The sequence below is a fragment of the Pezoporus wallicus genome, unplaced genomic scaffold (genome assembly GCF_028554395.1).
Source record: "Pezoporus wallicus isolate ANWC-B61680 ecotype Strahan unplaced genomic scaffold, APGP_CSIRO_Pwel_v1 contig_8218, whole genome shotgun sequence".
NCBI lineage: Eukaryota > Metazoa > Chordata > Aves > Psittaciformes > Psittacidae > Pezoporus > Pezoporus wallicus.
In genome coordinates, this window is record NW_026636063.1 from 2,029,161 (window position 1) to 2,050,931 (window position 21,771).

General features: G+C 34.9%; 1 protein-coding gene across 2 annotated transcripts in view; it reads left to right on the top strand.

Annotated features, from left to right (window-relative positions):
• The window catches only part of ATG2B (autophagy related 2B), a 46,850-nt gene extending 29,719 nt beyond the window's left edge, over nt 1-17,131 (top strand). For both annotated transcript variants that reach the window (XM_057398998.1, XM_057398999.1), the window contains exons 26-42: nt 593-663; nt 1,662-1,738; nt 1,977-2,147; nt 2,646-2,787; nt 3,541-3,743; nt 4,687-4,913; nt 5,657-5,765; nt 7,664-7,858; nt 8,442-8,543; nt 10,261-10,339; nt 11,146-11,350; nt 12,281-12,350; nt 13,314-13,396; nt 13,843-13,964; nt 14,145-14,299; nt 15,289-15,438; nt 16,219-17,131. In XM_057398998.1, the coding sequence (XP_057254981.1) occupies nt 593-663; nt 1,662-1,738; nt 1,977-2,147; nt 2,646-2,787; nt 3,541-3,743; nt 4,687-4,913; nt 5,657-5,765; nt 7,664-7,858; nt 8,442-8,543; nt 10,261-10,339; nt 11,146-11,350; nt 12,281-12,350; nt 13,314-13,396; nt 13,843-13,964; nt 14,145-14,299; nt 15,289-15,438; nt 16,219-16,449 (2,392 nt within the window). In that variant the 3' untranslated portion in view covers nt 16,450-17,131. The remainder of the gene's footprint in view (nt 1-592; nt 664-1,661; nt 1,739-1,976; nt 2,148-2,645; nt 2,788-3,540; nt 3,744-4,686; nt 4,914-5,656; nt 5,766-7,663; nt 7,859-8,441; nt 8,544-10,260; nt 10,340-11,145; nt 11,351-12,280; nt 12,351-13,313; nt 13,397-13,842; nt 13,965-14,144; nt 14,300-15,288; nt 15,439-16,218) is intronic.
• The last annotated feature ends 4,640 nt before the right edge of the window (nt 17,132-21,771 follow it).

The following is a 21,771-nucleotide window of genomic DNA, read 5'->3' on the forward strand; positions in this document are numbered from 1 at the left end:
AGCTAGCAATTCTGCATTTTTTCAGAGGATTTAAGGATGTTCTGAAATGAAATTGTGCCTATTTTGTCAAATAGTGGCACCTTAAGATTTCTTAAAGATTTGTTATTTGGAGGCAGTTTATTAATTATGCATAAAGTGATTACTGAACTTATCTGTAACTTTTTGATAACTTTTCTTACAACTTTAGTTGAATATTCAGTCTGTTAAATCTGTTCTGATGTGAAACATCTACTAAGTTGCTTGTTACTACTATTGATAAAGCTTTATAAATCACCTTTGAAAACAAATGTGTCTGTTTTTAAAAAGAAATAAAGGCAAAAAAGGAAATAAGAAGTATTAGTTATATATGCTGAAAGCATTACTTTTTATTCTAGAAAGGATCAAATACATGAATTGAAATGCAAATATAACTAGCGATGGCAAAAATACCTTGAAGTGGTTAGTTACCAAGGGATTTGGAAATTATGAAAGGCTTACTTGAAGAGTTGGATTTAAGATATGCTAGATGTGTTAAGATTTTTTCTGTACTAATTTATTTTGTCTGGTGAATTGCATGTAAGTTCTCTAGCATATTTAATCTTTTATTTTTTAGGATAATTTTAGATGAAGCTACTTTGCATCTGTCTGACAAGTGCAACACTGTTACAGTGAACCTCCACAGAGGTATGTTTTAGGTGTGACTAATGAATTGAGAGCCTAAAGAAACAAAATACCTAAGTTATAGGCATATTCAACATTTATAAAGGTTGTTTGAAGAAGAGGTCTGAGGAGATAAGGAGAAACAAGTTGAATATGAATGAATAATGCAGTGTTGATAAAAACCTGGGTACTCTAGTTTGAACTTTTGGATGCAGTATGTCAGGGAGCAGCAACTTGCAAGTCTTCCATTTTCTTACTGCAGTTCCATAATAGGCATTTGAAAAAAAGCATATTTTTAAAAATCTGCAGTTGGCACCATAAGAAGTCTTCATAGAAGAGAGATCTCATTTTATGAGCTGTCTGTTCTAAAACCTTGAAATTGAAAGGTGTTATACGGCACTGAGTTCTAGGTTCTGCAAAGAATGATACCAACTTGATTTGATCTCGTGTAGTTACAGCCTTCAAGGACTGAGGAACTTGAACCAATATTTAACAAATTAATTGGAGAAGTAACGAAATCCTGTGCCCACAAAAGTGTGTATTTAGCTTAACTAAGAGATCTGTAGCAAAGGACAAAGTAAAGATATGCTTGTTTTCTTATAACAAGGAAAAGGGGAATAACATATTCATGGTACTGAAAGATTAGTAAAATATGAAAATGTCCTCTCTTACTTAAACTAAAAAACTGCTAGGATGCTTAGTCACCCAACTTCTGTGTGTGTCTTTCTCTAACTCACACAGATGGGATAAGGATAAATACATTAAAAGATTACACTGCAGACAGATGGTGGCAGTGGGAGTGATATATTGGATTAAAAAGGTTTGAGTAGCTGAAATTTGAACTCGAGAGTAATCCTCATAAAAGAAGAAAATCAGAGATGGAAAAGGTTTTGGTAAAAAAGATCCCTTTTCAAGTTCATGCTATTTTTAATGGTTTAATAACAAAAAATACATAATATGGATCATGTTTGTTGTTAAGTCTTTTTTTTTTTTTTTTTTTTCAATAACTCATTGTCTTTCAGATTATGTTCGTGTTATGGATATGGGACTGCTGGAACTAACCATTACAGCAGTAAAATCTGATTCTGATGATGAAAGAGTAAGTATTAAATCACAAATAAAACTAAAAGTAAAATTTCCATGACAGATTGTGATTTGAAAATTGCTTTATTATACTTAGAATCAAGGCAGGTTTTCAGTTTACTTGTACTATTTCTTTTAAGGTTTTTGACCTAGTCAAATAAATTAATTTAAAACCAGCTGTGCATTAATGCTATTTTCATGGAACCTTATGTTGATCTGAAGTGTATTCTGAGCGTTTTATTTTTGTTATCTAGACTAAACCACATTTTGAGCTGCATTGTTCCAGTGATGTAATCCATATTCGTACCTGCTCTGATTCGTGTGCTGCCCTAATGAACCTAATACAGTATATTGCAAGTTACGGTGATTTACATCCACCTGCTAAAACAGAGATTAAATGTGGAGTTAGCAAGCCAAAAATGAAGGTATAAAATGGCAAAATAATATCAACTTATCTTGATGTTTCCTTGGTAATTAAAACATTAATTATGTTTTAATTTTGATGTCCATAGTCTATTTCCAAAGAATATAAAAATTCTTGTAAAGAAATTAACAGATTTATCTAGCTTAAAATATATTTGAGAGTAAAATGGTGACTTTTTTTCTGCTTTGGTCACTGCTTAATATTTTAAAATATTTTGTGCTGTTTATGTACTTCACTTTATTCTTATCTAAAGGAGGAAATTCCAGGACATATATATTCTGTCCAAGTGCTTTGGTGGTTTAAATACCCTGAACCATAATGTTGTAACCTACTTTATGAATCATCTAGCTTAGAGTTTCATCTCACTAGATTATTTATAAAGTTCAGGTGTGACTTCTTACACTTTTAGATGTGTGTGAAGCCATTCTAGCAAAATCTTATTCAGAATGAAGTTGCAGTTGTCTTTAAGATGTAAGTATATATAGTGCCTCTCTTACAGGTAGAGACCTTTAACCAACCATCTTCCCATGGACCAGGCCTTGCTGAATCAGAGCAACAGATTTTGCGGGATTTGATGAGTGATGCAATGGAGGAAATTGAGACTCAACAGACTGCCTCTGCTACGAAACCAGAGTCTAATGGTAAGAATCCTCTGGAGGCATAAGTACACACAAAGTACAGCCTTTTTGGAAGGAGAGAGATATTGAAAGTTTTCATAGAATAGAATCATAGAATCATAGAATGGTTTGGGTTGGAAAGGACCTTAAGAGCATCTGGTTCCAATCCCCCTGGCATAGGCAGGGAAGCTTCACCCTTAGACCATGTCACCCAAGGCTCTGTCAGCTTGGCCTTGAATACTGCCTGGAATGGAGCATTTACCACTTCTTTGGGCAGCCTGTTCCCAGTGCCTCACCACCCTTACTGTAAAGAGCTTCTTTCTGTATCTAACTTCAGCTTCCCCTGTTTAAGTTTGAACCCATTACCTCTTGTCCTGTCACTACAAAAGGTGAGCAGTCAGTATAGTACTGAAAGCTATTGATGCTGTGGTCTTACTACTAGAATGAGAAACTCGAACACAAAATTTTGTTGTTGGAGTTTTTTTGTTTGTTTGTATCTGTGGGTTCTTTTTCAAATCGTTTTCCTGTATTTTCTCAGTTCATGTCTACTGTTAACTGGTCATGATTATAATGTAATCACTTCAAATTGTAAAGTAGATTATTTTTTTAATTGTTTTTTGTTTATAGTAGAAATTGATTCAAGATACAGTAAGTAACTTGATGTAGTTGAAGTAACATATTTTAGTTAACTGTTAGGTAATTTGGTTTCGATTTTCATACTTTGTAAAGATTTTTCCACTGAAGTCTGTTTTTTCTCCACCTTCATTCAATTCCCAGGAATTTTGGATGACAGATCTCAAACTCAGGAACCATCTTGCTCAGATCTCTTCTTGTTTCCAGATGAGAGTGGAAATATCTCACAAGAGCCAAGTCCCACTTACGAGTCATTCCCTCATCACCTGATAAATGAGGCCACAGGAGACATTCCCGCAGAAAGTGATGATTTCTGCATTCTTTTTGCACCGAAAGTTGCTGTTGCTGTAAGAAGCTTTGAGAATTACTATATAAGATAAATTACAGAAAAGCCTATGTAAGACCTGGGCAAATTAGACTTCATAGCTTTTTATGATTGCTTTGTGGCAATCTTATCAGTGGGCAAAGTAGCAGAAAAATAATCTTTAAGGACATCACGCATTGTTATTGTGAGGAATGAATGCAAGTATTTTCAAATATACATGATTTTTCCTTATTTCAGCAGTAAGTAATTGTCTGATCTGAATATTACTTTAAACTATATTGGCTATTTTCCTACATTTTTAGTCAGGTTTTATCATTACCAATTTGACTTACAGTGATGGCATAGGTAGAAAAAAATATTTTAAGCAAAATACAATATTTATCAAAATAGCAGCTTTGCACATCTCCTTTTATTAATTTATTTTATAGTCAAAGCTTGCAATGCTTTTATGGGCTGAAGATCCTTGCCAAACCTCAGAGAAAAGCTTGTGTGTCACTTTACACTGCTCTCTGTCCACTGCATTAAAAGATTTAGGAAACTACACTCAAACTCTTTGAAAACAGCTCACGTTCATGTTTTTCGTAGTATCTCTGGTTGTATTCTTCATAATAGACAGAAGTAGTTCTGAATCTCTAGAAGCTGGTTTTGCCCAGTTATCTTTGAGCTTGTTTGTTTCCAGAAGTGCTATTACAGTAACCTGGGCTCTTCATGTTTTTTTCTTTGTTTTCAACTCTTGTTTTGTTTTGTGTACAGTTTGGATAAAGTAGTTCGGGTTTTTGTATTGTTTTGTTTTGTTAACATTTCTCAGCTTCTGGTTTATTTTTGCATTTTTTGGTCTTTAAATAATTCCTAAACAAAGCCTCTTTTATATAAGCTTTGGAAGACAGTACAGAATAGTTTCTTTTCATAGGTAGGAAAGCAGATTTCCCTTCCTCATGCTATATACTTTTTTTTTTTTCAATTAGGAAAAAGAGGAAGAGCCAGTAATAAAAATACTGGTTGATGATGCAGTTATCATAAAGGAAAATCATTTCAGCCAACCTATTAAAAAAACAGATACAAGCAAAGCTCCCCTTCATTTCCCTGTTCCTCTGGTACGCTATGTTGTAAAGGAGATCTCTCTTATTTGGCATCTCTATGGTGGAAGGGATTTTGGCACTGCACCACCAACATCTCCAGCTAAAAGTTTCATGTAAGTGTTTGATAAAATTCTGAGGATTAGAACATTTAAAAATACTTAACTTTCCTTTGAGGTTAATGTCACTATTCAATCACAAATCTTCCTTCCTTTCTTTTTTTCTCCTTTCTCACAAGGAATCAATCATAGAATGGTTTAGGTTGGAAGGGACCTGAAAGATCATCTAGAATCTTCTGGAGTTCATGGAGTTTAGCTCCATGAACCAGAGTGTATTTTTCCTGTGTCTTAACCTGGACAAATTGGCATTGGGTTTGGTGCGTTTTTTTGGGATGGAGGGATAGGTTTTCCTTTTAAGGGTTGTATTACAAGTTAAGTTTTCCTGAAGAGCTTAGGGCTTAAGGAGCATGAAAGACTCACTACGGTAGCTGGAGTCTAGTCTTCAGGATGTCATATAAGCTAATGAGTAATTAATATTATCAGAGCCAAAATTAAGGAAATGTTTCATGAATGTTAATTTGGTAGGAGGCATGCCTTCTCCTTAAGTATGCATTTCTTGAACAGTAAAAAGAAAGTATTTGGTTAAGAGAAACACAAGTTCTGTTTTTCCTGTTGTTTGTTCTCTTGTTTTTTTTTTGGGGGGGGGGGGGGGGGGGGTGTGGTGTGTGATTTCTAGTATTTTTCTCTCATAACCATTTAAATACTTTAAGTTATATCCAGTGAAATATATATGGTTTTACTGTTAGATTACAGCTCATAAGTTTAATCTGCAAAAGTATTTTTCTTGTTTATTTCCTCAGAAGTCCCCATAGTTCCCCTTCTCATACACCAACGAGGCATGGACGGAGCACAGCATGTGGGGGAAGAGGAAGAAACCCAGACTTCCTGATGGAAATACAATTAAGCAAGGTAAAGAAACAGCTTCAGAGATGATTGTGTGTGAATATCTTAACATGTTACATGTTTGATAACAGCTTTCCATTAGAATTCTGTAGGATTTCTTCCATTAGTATCTGCATCTAAGCACTTTGAAGGTGATGAATTTAGAATTTAACAAAAAATGTATTTGTTCTTCTAGAGTAGTATTATATACTTGCTGAATAAACGTGTTTCAAAAGATGAAGGATATTTAATATTCTTAAAGATTTTGTTTATTATAAATATGTTTTACAAGGACTGTTCTGTTTGTCTTCAGTTCTATTCTGAATTCAGATGCCTATTATTAAATTTAATGGTCTAGCAAAATAACTGGAATGTAGATCTTTTGAGACAGTGTATTGTTTGGTAACTGGATATTAAATAGCATCCAGTTATATGACCGTATCGTCCCTATATTTCCTTTAATGTATTTGGCGCCCTTAAGGCATAAGTACATAACTGTTGTTTTTAAGCTTGTGCTTAGCTCTTAACATAGAAACTAGATTCTTGATTCTGACACTGTGAAGAACATAGTCAAGGAAGTATTCAAATTTCATGTTAAATGGATCAATAACAAAACATTTTCAAAATAAGGCTTTCCAAAACTTTCTGTAAACATGAAAGGTACTACATAAAACTGAATGCCTTTTACAGTCTATGTGCATGTCTAGAGTTTAAAATTCATCCTGTTAGCACTCCAAACTTAAATGCTTGGTGCTTATATTAATTTTTTCTAGAAAACACATGACATTGCAGTAAAAAAAAAGGAAAAAAGTAAGCATTTCATATTCTGTGTGAAAAATGTGTAGAAATGTAACAATCTGTCTTAATTTGCAGGTGTTTAATGAGTTCGTGTTAGTACTGAGGCATAAAGGACTTTGGTTTTAGGGTTTTTTTGTTTTTTTTTTTTCTCTGTGTGTTTTGTTTTGATTATGTCTGTCCCTCTTCCCCCCGCCTCCCCACCTTAGTACGAGGCTTAATAATAATGATGATGTTTAAGAAGAAATTAAAGCAAAGGGTGTGGAGAACATAAGGGGTCTGAGCAGTGATTATGATAAACATCTATTTTTCTCTTCAACACTTCAAATGTTCCAGTTCACATGGTTATCTTGAGTACAAGGCACTTAAATACCGTGGTTTTTAACATCAGTATCTGGCCAGTAGAGGCCACTGTTCTGTTTGTATGTGTGCTCTGCTTCATTACATTGCAGTCCTGGATGATGTGGGGGTTATTGAGACAGAGGATGACTTGTAGGTAACCACAGGTCTCTGAAAATGAGAACTGTATCAAGAGATGAGGAGAAGGAGAGAATTCAGAATTCTTTACAGTTGATGAAAGGTAATGGATTAACATTTATGTAGACTAAGGTGAGTAAAGAAAAAGGAAACTGAGACTGGAAGAATCTACTTGAAAAGTCTGTTCATAGGAAAGAAACCTTACTTTCTTAAGTCTAGAATGTGCGGGACTCAAGATTTGCAAGACAGCCTGGTACAGGCTTCAAAATGCGGTAAGAAACATCTCAGGGTTGAGAGGAGTCAATATTAAAACGCAAAATGTGTTCTTTGTCTTACACTGACTCTGTTTTGGCTTGGAATTTACATCTTAAAATATGAACAGGTGCAAAGCTAGGAATTGGAAAATTTCAACTGCTAGCCATGCAAAAATCTGAATAGATTTCAGAAATCCTAATATTATTCCTGTAAGTTTAAAATAGTAGCCAGGCTTTAAAGATCTTATGAGTGATGTTTGGTTTTTGGTTTTTGTGGTGTGTTGTTTTGTTTGGTTTTTTTTTTTTGTTGTTGTTGTTTGTTTGTTTAGTTAGTATTCTATTGCTAATGATTATTTTTCACTGAAGCTGATTATGCTGGTTTTCTTTCCTTTTTAAAAGGTGAAATTCCAGCATGAGGTGTACCCTCCAGGTGGTGCAGAAGGTGAATCCTGTCTGTTGGAGCAGCCAGTGTCACGACAGGTTTTTATTGTTCAAGACCTTGAAATCAGAGATCGCTTAGCTACATCACAGATGAATAAATTTCTCTATCTCTACTGCAGTAAGGAGATGCCCAGAAAAGCACATTCAAACATGGTACAGTTATGGAATATGTTAATTCATTGTATGCTATATGTGTTATTTGTGGTTGGACTGTCATTGTGGGCATTGTATAAATTTCTTGATCTTGCAGAAGAAGGAACATGAGGTCATGGAACATTGAAGTAGTACAACTTGTTGATGGTTATTTGCTTGACTGCTTTTGGATATTAAAAAAAAAATTGAATATTAGTATGTCACGTATTAATGTTTTTGAGATTCTGTCCTTTTAAAAAAAATAGATTTGCAGGACTACTTTGGTAGCTTTCCTGTTCTGTTTTTGAACAAACATCTTGCATGAGCATGATTAGACCTTTCACTACAGATGTGGAGTTGTAGTTTTATGGTATACTGTAGTATTACTGGTTCTATAAAGGATTTATGAATTTAGGTTTTTTGGGGGGTTACTATTTTCCATTTTTATAACGTACATAATATTTATGCAATAGTAGTTTTATTATGGGTAGGTGGAATTGGACTAGTACAGAGGTTTTGCAGTAAAAGATTTTCTCTGCTAGTGTTCTGATATTGAATAATTGTGAATGCTACTACTTTTAATTCTTCTTTTGCTTCTTTTCAGTTAACAGTTAAAGCATTACATGTCCGTCCAGAATCTGGCAGATCCCCGCAGGAATGTTGTTTACGTGTTTCACTAATGCCGCTTCGCCTCAATATTGACCAGGTCAGTTGTGCCGATGCAAAAACAAAACAAAAAAAAACAAAAGAAACAAACACAAACAAACAACTACACCCCCCCCCCAAACAACAAAACAAACCCACCCCAAAACAAAACAAAAAAACCCCACAAACAATCAGACGAAACCAAAATGCAACCATTTTTTATTTATTTAATAATAGTGGTTTTTTTTTTTAACAGATATTTGTAACTATCGTACACATTATATGGGATTGTTTTCTTGGTTGATGCCTTTTTTTATGGTCAGTCACACATATCTTTGGACCTATACCACTTTGTTTATATCCATGTTAGAACTTGTTTTCTGCTCCAGCTATTAGAGAGACTAGCCTTTTTTTTTTAATTTAAAAACTAAAAATATTTCTAGACCTGGCAGTTTATTCAATAATACCAGTTTACCTCCTGAGACTTACGATGATAGCAAATGTTTTGAAATCATGGCTTTTCTTGAATGATCTTGCTTTGTTTGTTCATGAAGTGGCTTTGGTGTTTTTAATTGAAAAAAGTTAATCATTAATCTAGAAGCTGTTCATGACATTCCAATCAAGGACAGTTGATACTTGAGGGCTGCTTCCATGCTCTGCAGGCTTTGGTCTCACTATCAGCTGCAGTGGCAGAACAAAAATGGGAGAAATTGTTTTACTTTCTTTAGCAAAATATTTTTCATATACTTAAGAAACAGTTGTGTTTTTTTTTTCTCTGCACTGCTAAGAAGGCTACATAAGTTTGGACATTCAAAGTGTGGTTATTGCTCTTTGTTGAGGCGTTTCTTGCTTAATTTGTCATCTGCACAGAAATAAGAGTTTATTTTGGGTTTTCGTTTGTTTGTTTATTTTACATTTCCCTTAGCACACATGAGCACCAGGTTTTCATTTTACTGTTAGAAAAACTGAACTCTATGGTTTGTAAAAATTTCATAGGGAAAAATAACATGCAAATACTGCCATCTAGTGAGGAAATACATTCCCTCTTTACTACATTTCTAGGTCTTTTATCTTCTGTGCTGTAAACAAAATTCACCTTTACAACTTCTGCAAAATAACCACAGCTTTCTTGGAAGCACAGGCTGCATGCAGTCATGTGAGAAGTTCTTATTAATACTTAAGTTGTCTGTGTATCACTTAGAAACAAAAAAGAAAAAGAAGTCCAGGTATCAGGAATGATAGGGTGAACAAGGTACCAGTGTGATGCATCTGCCAAAAAAAAAAGCAAACTAATAATTTCAGTATATTAATAAGGCATTAATAGCTGGTGTTAATGACTTTCAGTGAAGCAGTGGTAAGATCTGATCTGGAGTAATTTATCTGACATTGGCAGTATTGGAGATGAATATAAAATATGCTTAAATACTCTTTCATTGGAAATCAGAGAAAAGCTTATAGCCATTAAAACACTCGGGTTCTGGATCAGTCTCCAAAATGAGAGTGGAGATGATGAAAACGATTCTGGAGTTTAAGACACAGCTAGATAGATTATGAAATCATATTATGTGTAGCATGGGCAGTGACTAAGAGGGTCTTTCTGGTTCCTGTCCTAGATTTCTGTGTGGCTTCTGCACATGTTAAGAGTCAAAAAGAAGAAATGTGTTTTGATTCATATGTGAGAGCTAGAATAGTAGATAATATTTTTAGAGAACTGTGGGCTCATTTGTTTTTTTTTAACATGATTTTTTAACGTGATTGTATTTTATTTTTGACATTAGGATGCTTTGTTTTTCCTGAAAGATTTTTTCACTAGCCTCTCTGCAGAAGTAGAACTCTTAGTTACTCCAGATCCTGAAGGTATGCTTTTCAGAAATCTAGCATGAAAGTGCTTCTTCACATGTCTGTAAATTCACATGTGAATCTTGTCTGTGTAAAAGAGCTTACATTAAGTACCAAACCCCAACATTAGTAACTAATTGTTAGAACACAGAAACCTTGTGTGTTTTAGCTTTGTATTTTATAAATAGCAGCAAAGGTCTTCAATGTCTGGAGTCTCAATTGTATAAAAGATTTCACCAAAATTGGAGTATGTTTAATCAGAACTTCAGAAAAAATTGAGGGCTGTGTGTACAATCTTAGCAGTTATTATTAAATACATTATTTAATACCTAGTGCATTAAAGAGTTTGTCTAATAGTTGAAGTTGTGTAACAGATTTCAAGTTTATAAATAAGCAGTGCAGTGTATGTATGCAGTTAAAGCAGTACTTCTAATTAACTACACCATCTGATTCAAAACCCAGTACACACTGAGAAGCATATTTTCTCTTTTAACTATATTTGTAAATCTGTTAGCAGCTATAATTTACCTACTGAGACATCATACTGAAATGCATAAGTAATGAAGTACTCTGCAGTACTGCAGAGTATGCTGCAATTAAAACCAGGTGGCTTATTTATGCTGATGCGTAAATCTCAGCTTCTTATAACAATTTCTGGTGAGAACTAAGATATTATCTTACTAAAAGAATCTATTGTGCTGCTAGTAATTCCATTTAATAAGCATTAGATCTTACTGAGGACACAGTAATTGTATAAACACAATCTTTTTGTAATCACTGTGAAAAATATGAGTCAGTTTACTGTGTATGACTTCTTCTCTTAGTTAAGAAGTCTCCTGATGCTGAAGTTACATGTAGTTTGCCCAGGCATGTGAGCAGCCTTAAGGAACCAAGTCCAGTCATTTCTTTCTCATCACACAAACAAGCAAATGAAAATGCTAGCATGGATTCTATGGATGTTGTTAATGGAGAAGATCATTATTTCCCACAAGAAGTGATGTCATACAGTGATCAGCCAGTATTTTTCAGGTAATCTTTCATTAAAAAATTTCCGGTGACACATGGCTGTTCTGTTGAGTGTTTTAAGAAAGTATAATGATAAACTATTCAGACCTTATGACAAGGTACATTTTTTTTGTTTGTTTATTGACTGATTAAGGAAATAAAATATATTTGCTTTGACACTGAAAGGTAACTAATGATTTTAACTTCTGCACACTACTGTGCACAAGAAAATAAAATTAAAGCTCTGCCATGCATAGAACCAGTAATGAGATGTTTCATGAAGAAATAAAAAGAGCAGTCTTTGTACTCTGATGTCTAACAATGTACATTAGTTCTGATATCATTGGAGATGAGAGGAAAAAGATATCATGGGAGAGGTACATGATTAAGATATCACAGGAGAAACTCTAGCGTGGTCCTGACTGGAAAGTGATAATGAAAATTGCAGCTTATTATGAGAAGTTTTTTCTCATGTTTTCAGATCATAAGTGCCTCTAACCACAGATGTGTGCTTTGGTAAGCTGGGCAGAGCCAAATTGTGAGAGAATGTCTGTGGTTCTATTTCATCACATAATCACCAGCAGAATTTTTTAATAGGTTCCAGCTGCAGGGCTAAATTTTGCCTGTAGAACCATTATTAGCCATACTTTTTTTTTTTGTTTTGTAACTGAAATTCATGCTGTGAAGAGAGGGAAGATGTTCACCTGCGGGCTTAGTAGCAGTTTTGCAGGATTGTTGAATTTATTATAAATGCTAACCTTGACTAGATGTTAATAAGCCAAGGTAAGCTGAATTTACCACTGTACATTGTTCACTTACTCTGAAGTACTATCACAGTAACTAGAGGATTTCTGGCTTGCAGAAAATGGAAGGCCATCGTTTGTTTTTTTTTTGTAAGGATAATTTTATTCCCTTTCACGTTTCTCACTGAAAAATTTCCTTTGTGTATCCCAGAGAATTTCGTTTTACATCGGAAGTTCCAATACGGCTTGATTACCATGGCAAACATGTATCAATGGATCAGGTTTGTGTATACTGCTGGTGCTGTAGAAGAAAAAAATAGGTGTTGTTTGCGTTGGTTCCCCCACCCAACCCCCTACGTGAGCTGAGGTATATTTTTATGTCCCTACTCATTATGGATGTGATCTTGAGAAATCTAGAACTTGTCCCCTGCACCCTCCCCACTTAATTTCAATAAAGCTTAACCTTGTTTCACGCTTAATTTGAAAACTAGGGAGTGGATCGTCCAGGTATGATTAACTCAGAATGAGACTTTCAGTCACATTTATCAACTCATTGATGGCTGGATATCTTTCTACAAAGCTGTGGTGCCCCTCAAAGGGTAGTACCACCATGTGATGCCAGAATTGTGCATTTTATTTTCTCCTTCATGTAATGCCAAAATAAAGTCTTTTTCTTCTCCCTGTTTCCATCCCATGCAGTCAAGTAGTGTATGGGCTTCAGTGTCAATGGCAGAATTTAATACCGATTAAAAAATGCTGATAGTTCTCTTTAAAATATGTATTGATTATCATGCTAATTTTACAGAGCAGACCTCAAAAAATCCTGTATGCACAACCAGATTTGTACTTGGTCATGACAAGTAGTAGGAATATATGGACCGGTAAAAGGAGCAACTTCTTGCATTTGCACTTCTGCTGAATAAAATGAAAACATGAAGTAGCAGCTTTAGAATGCCTGGAACACACTAATGCCGGAGCTACATTTACATTATTTATTGTATCTTAATATTTCTTAAGAAGCCCACTTGTATACAGATATTTTTCTTAGAGTAGCCAGATAAGCTAGATTTCATCTTCTGCAAGTGTTCATGTAACAATTTCATAGCACTGAAGTGAGTAGTACTTGGGACACTAGGTTAGAATCAGTTTAGACAGAAATGCCTGCAATAAGAGTTAGATGTTGAAATTATTTCTCACAGATTGTACAGAATGAGTAATATAATAACGAAGTATTTCACTTACAGGGGACACTAGCTGGGATTCTTATTGGGCTTGCTCAGTTAAACTGCTCAGAATTAAAGCTGAAGAGACTTTGTTACAGGCATGGGTAAGTTTATTGAATTGTAGATTAACATTGGGACTGCAAATTGAACTGAATGCAGCAAGAAAAAGGCAAACTGTGATAAGACGGACTTGTAAAATACAAGACAGTTTCTGACTTTACAAATATGTCTTGATTCTAGTTTTCATAAAATATATAACATTCAAGAACGTCATTCATTTTCAAGATAGTAATATATGTGCTAATCTTGGTGCTAAACACTTAATTTTAGCCATATTTTTATTTTTTATTGAACTGGATGTTATTATGCAGTCTTGAACTTCTGTGAAATACATAACATGCAAAATGCTTGGGTTAGCCAACAGCAACAGAAGATGACGCTTGAAAACAGCTTTTCTTTTGTTAAAACAATGTTGTTTACTTCAGTGAATAATGCATTTGTGTTACTAGGAATCATATGTTTAAAAATACAATAATTTTATTTACTTCAGTTTATTAGGTGTGGATAAATTGTTCTCCTATGCCATCAGTGAATGGCTTAATGATATAAAGAAAAACCAGCTACCAGGAATTTTGGGAGGAGTAGGGCCCATGCATTCCCTAGTGCAATTAGGTAAGTTAATTCTTATTTCTGTTGAGACACACATGGCATTTTCTTTAAAAAACAAACAAAATCTGATAAACCTGCAACATATACAGTGTTAATACTTGTTTTTCACTTCTCTCATTTCCTCTCAAGGCAATCTGATTGTCTAAGAGAGCTGTCTAACTGGTGTTATGTCTTCATTTTCAGTCCAAGGTCTGAAAGACTTGGTGTGGTTACCAATAGAGCAGTACCGAAAGGATGGCCGTATTGTAAGAGGCTTTCAAAGAGGAGCAGCTTCTTTTGGCACTTCCACTGCAATGGCAGCCCTGGAGCTAACAAACAGAATGGTTCAGACTATACAGGTATAGTGTGTTACTTCTGGAGTTAAGCCATAAGCTGAGAAGTGTTGCTAGTAAGTGCTCTATACTAAGCTAGTATCTTAATGCTATATATTTAAGGTTGGGAACATATCTTTTAAACAAAAGAAAATAGAAAAGCTTGCAGCAGTCTGTGAGGTGAGAGCTATGGCATCAGTGGTTAGAAATGGTGTTAAAATATTGCTGAACACCCAGGTTGTTACATGTTTCTTAATGTCTTTATTTCAGTATACAGTTTAATACTAAAATACTTAGCTGCACTACAAAAGTCACTGATACAGAGAAAGGTGAGCTCTTCACACACATATATTTTTCAGTAATAGATTCTTTACTGTTTTTAAAATATCAGCTTATCTGTACTTATTTAAAAAAACACGAAATCAACCAACAAAAAAAAAAAGTGTCTCAAATCCAATATTGATCGTGTTAATGTACAGAGAAGTCTGTAAGACTTTCTGGATTTAACCCTAAAGTAATCATGGATTAAAGTGTTAAGAAATTTATGTTCCTTAATGTAAAATACATGATGAAATTACACTTTTATCACCTAGTTTTGCAAAAATGTTACACATGACTAAGCCTGAACATCTATAGTAAAAAAACCTAGTGGTGTTATCCACATGAGTGGAGTTAAGTGTATGCTTGTATGTTTATTCGAAAACATACCATTGATCAAGTATTTCAGTTTCTGTTGAGCATTTTGTGCAGAGTAGAAGATGCCTTTGAAAGAATAGGAATTAGGGTGGAAAAAACCTGATCAAAGCCTACAACATTCGTTCTTTCATTATGGAACTTATATAGTTACAGCTGTAGCCATTGCAGAAGTTCTTTTAGAAACCTTAATCTGATGTGAATTAATGATATTTGTGGAATTAGAACTCTTTTTATTTCAATTGTGTCACCCTATTGGTAGTTCAAATTTGTGATTTGATACAGTAAGATTTATATATTTTGCATTTGCTCCTGATCTTCAGGCAGCTGCAGAAACTGCATATGACATGGTATCACCAGGGCCTACTTTTATTGAAGCAAAAAAGATCAAACGATTCCATCCTCATCGTTTAGCTCATCAGCCAGTAGACCTACGAGAAGGTGTAGCCAAAGCATATAGTGTAGTAAAAGAGGTGAGTGCAAAAGTAGTTTTCCTTAACCAAACTGAAGAGTTATTTTCTAAGACAGCAAGTAAAATATTGGTATTGGTTTAAGTTCAGCTCATGAAGAAGGGGATTTAAATTTTGAACAAGACTCTTCATCAGTAATCTTAAACCAACAGAAACCTTGCCTGGAAAATTCAGAGAAGAAGAAGTAAATTCGTAAGTGTGAATAGGACTTCATTGTTCTACAGTTGTGAGGATTTAGTTATTCTGAGACATGTAAACCTGATTTCCCATCCTGTGTCATCTGTCTCCCCTTCCTTCCCCCTTACCTCTCTCCCCTTCCCCTTTCAACTCTGGAGTTAAGAAGTCTAAGCATAATGCTGGATTTCAAACGAGTGAAGGCTCTTTTTACTATTACAGTGTATAACAATTAGAATGCCGACCTGGTTTTATTGTACTTTTGATGTTGTATTTCAGTTAGCTGAACTTAATAGCATGTCTAGGAAGTTGGGTCTCAACCGGGGGGGGGGTTTCAGTGAATTCTGTCATTTTTTTAATGGATCACAGTACCCAACAGTTTCTTCACAAGAAATGCCACCAGAATTTACATGAAATGTTTTCATAATAATTCATAGTAGTGTTATTTTAGGCTGCATTAGAAGAACTGGATCATATTTGTGTTAGTATAATTGCACTAGTTATAATACAGATAAAAAAGAAGATAAATGCTGAGCAGTTTTAAGTTTCCCTTAAATTAAGGAGTGGTTTTCTTTTTCAGTGTAAATAATTTCTGTTAATTTCTTAAAGGGGATTACAGACACAGCACAAACCATCTATGAAACTGCTGCTCGTGAGCATGAAAACAGAGGAGTAACTGGAGCAGTAGGAGGAGTCCTCCGCCAAATTCCACCAACCGTGGTGAAACCTTTCATTGTCGCAACAGAGGCAACCTCAAATGTTCTAGGTGGAATGAGAAACCAGATCAGGCCAGATGTGCGTCAAGAAGAGTCTCAGAAGTGGCGCCTTGGGGAGGATTGAGATAAATTTGGCTCAGCAGGTAGCAAAGCTGGAAATGCAGAACACTGTCCCATTGGCAGTACTAGATGGAGCTCACTTTGTTTTGTCATGTTCATCTCAGGAACAAACGAGATTTTCAACTACTGTTAGCAAAACATCCAACCAAAAATATTTATGAAGTGGAAAGCGAATTGGTACTTGCTTATACTGTGTGTTACCAATACATTTGGTAGATAGTGCCAACATAGTGAAGCATGCGCTGCCAACTCGGACACATGCTTGCTCTATTCTGTTTACCATATTTTTCTTGGTAGATTTAACATCTGAAGCAGCAGCCTACGTGCTGAAACTAAATATACTTTAAAGATGATTTCAGAGCATAGTCAAAGAACTGTCTTCGATGCTCTTTACTGACTAAAGGATAAAAGCTTTCATTTTGGAGATGAAACATGAAGGCTATATAATATGGAAGTAGATAATATTGTTTAGTGGTCATAAGCATTGCTTTTAGCGTGGCACTTACAGCAGTGTTGATACACCTATGAACAGGATTTGTTCCTAAATATTAAATGCCTACTTTTGTGGGTCTTTGAAGAACCTGAATGTTGCAGAAATGTTCTGTTGTGTTGCACTTTAAATGATATGGCCTGTATATTGTGCTTTTTTTATAGTGTGAATAAAATGTAATGTGCATTATCCTTTATGTGATTTAGAAGCTTATAAAATTATTGAAAAGAGCATCATATGATGATGACCCTACAGAAAAGTGTCTTAAATTTGTTTAAACTCATGTTAAAACACTTATTTTCTGTTACACTAATTACAATGCTAAAAATAACTATTCTTCAGGAAAGCAGTGGCCAACTGTTCTTTGTAAGAATGAGAAATCCTAAGTAAAGTAAAACCAAATTATTTCATAATTAAAATTCTACACAGACTTTATTTTAATAACCTGTTTTTAAAGTTCCTGTTGTTGCAAAGTTGCTGCTCTTACAAGCTGATTTAAATTGTGCTTCATGAGTTATTTGACAATGAGTATTTGGGGTCATTTAATTTGACAAAAGACACAAACTTTTAAAATTGAGATTGGTACTGACATTATTTACAGTTTAATAGGTGACCAGTGTCTCCACAGAGCTTTATTAAGCAATTTGACATTATGCCATTTCTGAGCAGTTAAAAGGCTCAACACTAGCTGTGCAGGAATAAAGCTTTTGGTTTGTATTTTTTATTTTTTTTTTTCCTGGTATTAGCAGAAACTGGAGGATAAAAAGTAAGGACTGTTTTGAAGAGACAAATACTAGTTTTGAATTTCAGCAACTTAACACTTTGGATGATTTTGTCATAATCCTGTGCTTGTCTTAAATGGAGATTCTGTAAATAAAAGCTGTGTGGAAAATCTCCACTGAAAGAGATTATCATATGCTTTTGATCAGACTTCAGTTTCTATGGGTGATGAGGAAGTAGTTCCCTCTTTTAATACCTGCCACTAGCAAAAATTTTGCTGCTGGGCCTTACAGGACAAATAGGAGTCTGTGAAGGAAAATAGTTACTGCTTGATCATCCTGATATTATGCTAAACTATTCCTGAATGCCAGAGAATCTGGCTAGAAGGTAAATGATTTGAAAATGTCACCTCTGCTGGGAGAACTTCTTCAGTTGGCTTGATTATTTTTTATAAAACAAAACTCCAGTTGCAAACAAATTCTTGCATTGGGTGACAAGTGATATTAGAGTGTTTTTTGTTTTGTTTTATTTTGGGGTTGTTTTTTTTTTTTCATTTACTGGAATCATCTAAGTTGTGGTACACTTTGAGGACTTGATAACTTAAATAACTTGTAAGCAGAAGGAGATGCTTTTGAGAGGACAAATACCTGATTTAATGGAACAAATTATTTTTCTGATGTAAAAATACTTGCTGCAGTTCATACTTTTGTCCAGTAATTAGAGAGCTCTGCATTAGTGAGAGGTCACAGTATTGAGCATTTTGCACAGGAATAAGTTCCAGGTTTGCAGTTTAGCACCTCCTGAATGCTTTCACAAGAAATGGCTGTGCGTCAATGCAAGTAAGTAGCAGGGCATCATTTTCATTTGCAATTACTGTACTGTGTAATTTTGGCTGGTCCAGTTTATCTAGTTAATTGAAGTATACTGTAATAGTAAAAATCTGCATACTTTCTTCCTTTTTTACCTTGCTGAAAAGGAGCAGTTGCATTTCAGTGTTCATTTCATTTTCAGCTCTGTCATGGTCTGGTTGTACTGCAATGCAATTGGAATATATTTTTTATATGAGGGCATGCTGTCAAGGTAAAACATTTTTAATAGAGTGTCTCTCATTGTCAGCAATACATTCGTACAAAATAATTAAACTTTTCACTATGTAAACGCATTTACTGCTTGCACTTTATTGAGCCTTTTCAGTGAAACTGACTTACATTTTTCCCAACATTTTTACAAGCAGTTTCTTAATTTTTTTATGTATATTCTGCATTGTTTTTGAGTTGTGACATGACCGTGCAGTGTATGAAATGTTTAAAAACAAACCAAAAACCAAGCCTCCAAAACTCACCAAACTAGCCTTCACGTTTTAGGAACTTGTTTTCAAAATGTGTCTTGTATGGAGTGGCTTGTGTTTTAAATCAAAATGTATATATTGTGTGAGAAGGGGTTCATCAGATGCTCTGCTCAATACTGTAAGAGTTTTCAAGCACTTAAAATAATACCCAAAATGAGATTTGACTCTGAACATATTTCCTGAAAATTGAAGCCTATGGATACATTACTGTATTGTCTCTGAGTACGAGGAGATCTGCAAAAATGTCATTGTACTTGAGTTTTCCACTGAAATCAGTTGCTATAGATATTAGCATTTTTCATGTTTATAATGGGTGTAAACTGGCACAGTCTATGTTCAAATTCTCCAGTGTTGAACTGACTAACACTACTGCTACTACTACTACTTATTACAATACTTTACTGATAGACAGAACTGTTATCCTGGGTTTTCTTAGGTATCCTGGCAGTTCAAATAATACATAGACAAATGCCTTAAGGGAAGTCGCTGAAGAAAGCCATCTTTTTGAAAAATCAGAACAGACCCTATGCTGTATAAGAATCTTAGCATTGACTGACAGTAACACTCATCACATCCATGTGCAGGCAGTTTTCATTTTCTTTCCAGTATCTGTTGACAGTCCCTAAATACTGTGGCTTTTTAGCAGTGCAAGTACCCTGGCATACTTGCCTAATGATAAGCATTCAGTCAGTCACTGTAGAGTTCATACGTGGTTAAGGGATGTGTCTGGGTTAGTATTCTTATTAAGTGGTTGACTGTGAACATAGATGTCTTGCTGTCATTGCCAGTTGTTGGAGTTGCGAAGAAAAGTTTCTTAATAAACCAAAGCATTGTTAAATGCTTACGAACAGGACACTTTTACTGAACGTGATACATATACCTGCAGATGTGATACTAATTCTACTTTAAATCTTGAAATGTATGCATTTTGTAAATTAGTGGAATCCAAAAATTTGTTTGGAGTAATTAAGTACTTCTAAATATTTTAAATACCCTAAATCTCACAGCAGTATAAGTGGTGTCAGAAAAGGTGTGGGAATTTATGTCAATTTGATTCCCTAGTGTGGATAGTTTTCTCAGTGTCCAGGCATCATGAATTATGCTTCTGACAACTGTTTTAAGTTGCTCTATATGTTGAATCCTGTTTGCAATTAAAAAATTAAATACTACAAATTAAGTACATAAATACTAATAATGCATATGTACTGGATTTCTTAATGGTAAGGTAGCTCGGACAGAAACACAGCAATTTGTGTATATGTTTGTTTATATTTTTTGCATTTTTGCTTTTGTAGTAGTTTTGTTTGTGTATAGTTGGCTAGTGTAAAGAATATAATCTCATAAAATAGAAACTACTGTTGAAGGGAATTGACTATTTCAACTTGAGGTTTTTTTGCTTAAAGTTCTTGACCCTTCAGTCTGTCTTTGAGGATTATTTTTGACCATAATATATATGGGCACCAAAAGTGTGCATTTTAGCTTTTTAAAATGCTGAAAGGCCTGAGTGCAAATAGGTTGTCCTGTTAAATACATTTAATTAAAAAAAAAATCCCACAAATTTGTAACAATACATAAATAAATACTTTAATTTTTTTCCTTGAGTTGTTTTTCTCTACCAATGAATGTAACTGTCCTGGGTTCAGCAGTAGCAGTCATGTTTCTCCTTCTTGGTAGCTGGTGCAGTGCAGTGTTTTGACTTTCAGCCTGGGAACAGAGCTGATAACAATGATGTTTTGGTCTGGCCAAGGACTTTGTGAGCCTCATGCTCTGCCAGGGAGGAGGGGAAGCTGGGAGGAAGCAGAGACAGGACACCTGACCCAAGCTAGACAAAGAGGTATTCCATACCACAGCACGTCATGCCCGGGATGTAACTGGGAGTTAGCTGGGGACTGCAGGGTTGGAGGAGGTATCGGTCAGTGCTTGATCGGGCTGGAGGGGGCGAGTTATCGCTTAGCTGGTGGTGAGGTGTTGTATTCTCTTCCCTTGTTATTTCCTTTATCATTGTTATTATTGGTGGTAGCAGTAGTGATTTGTGTTATACCTTAGTTACTAAACTGTTCTTATCATCTCTTGCATTCTTTTTAACTCTCCTCTCTGTCCCTCTGGGAGTAGGGGGAGGGCAGGAAGTGGGGGGAGTGAGTGAATGAGTTGTCTGGTTTGGTTTAAACCATGACAATAATATAGAAAACAGGTTCCCAAAATAACAAAGTTCACTGTTAAAACCTTTTACCTACCTGGCTATACAGCTGTATCCATTTTATACCGAGGGGAAAAAAAAAAGAATTGCACAGAGGTCAAAAGCTGAGGAATAAATTAATGTGGCTGCTACAGATTTAACCCACCTCTATTGTGCATTAACCTAATGCTCATTAGCTGTATGGTCACATGCTGTGTTCCCCAATTGTGTTCCCCCATTGCCCCATTTAGTTACTGAGCATGTACTTAGCTCCATATTCAGTGATGATATTACAGGTTTATTAGCTTCGAAGACCTGTGAAGAATGCAAAATAATTAATTTCTCTCAGGATGTATGTATGATGTCTGCAGGCATTTAGTTACAAGAATCTGAGAAGACATCTTAGAAGGCTGTGTAATATTAAATACTGGTGGCAATGCAGATCCCTAAATAATGAGACATGTGACAAGTGTAAATAATTTTTTGCTGTGTTTTGTAATGTTCTTATAGCTTAAGAAAAGAAGAAAAAATCACTGTATAATGATTGGGTAACTATTCTGTCAAACAGGACCCCTTCACTGAGCCCACCCTG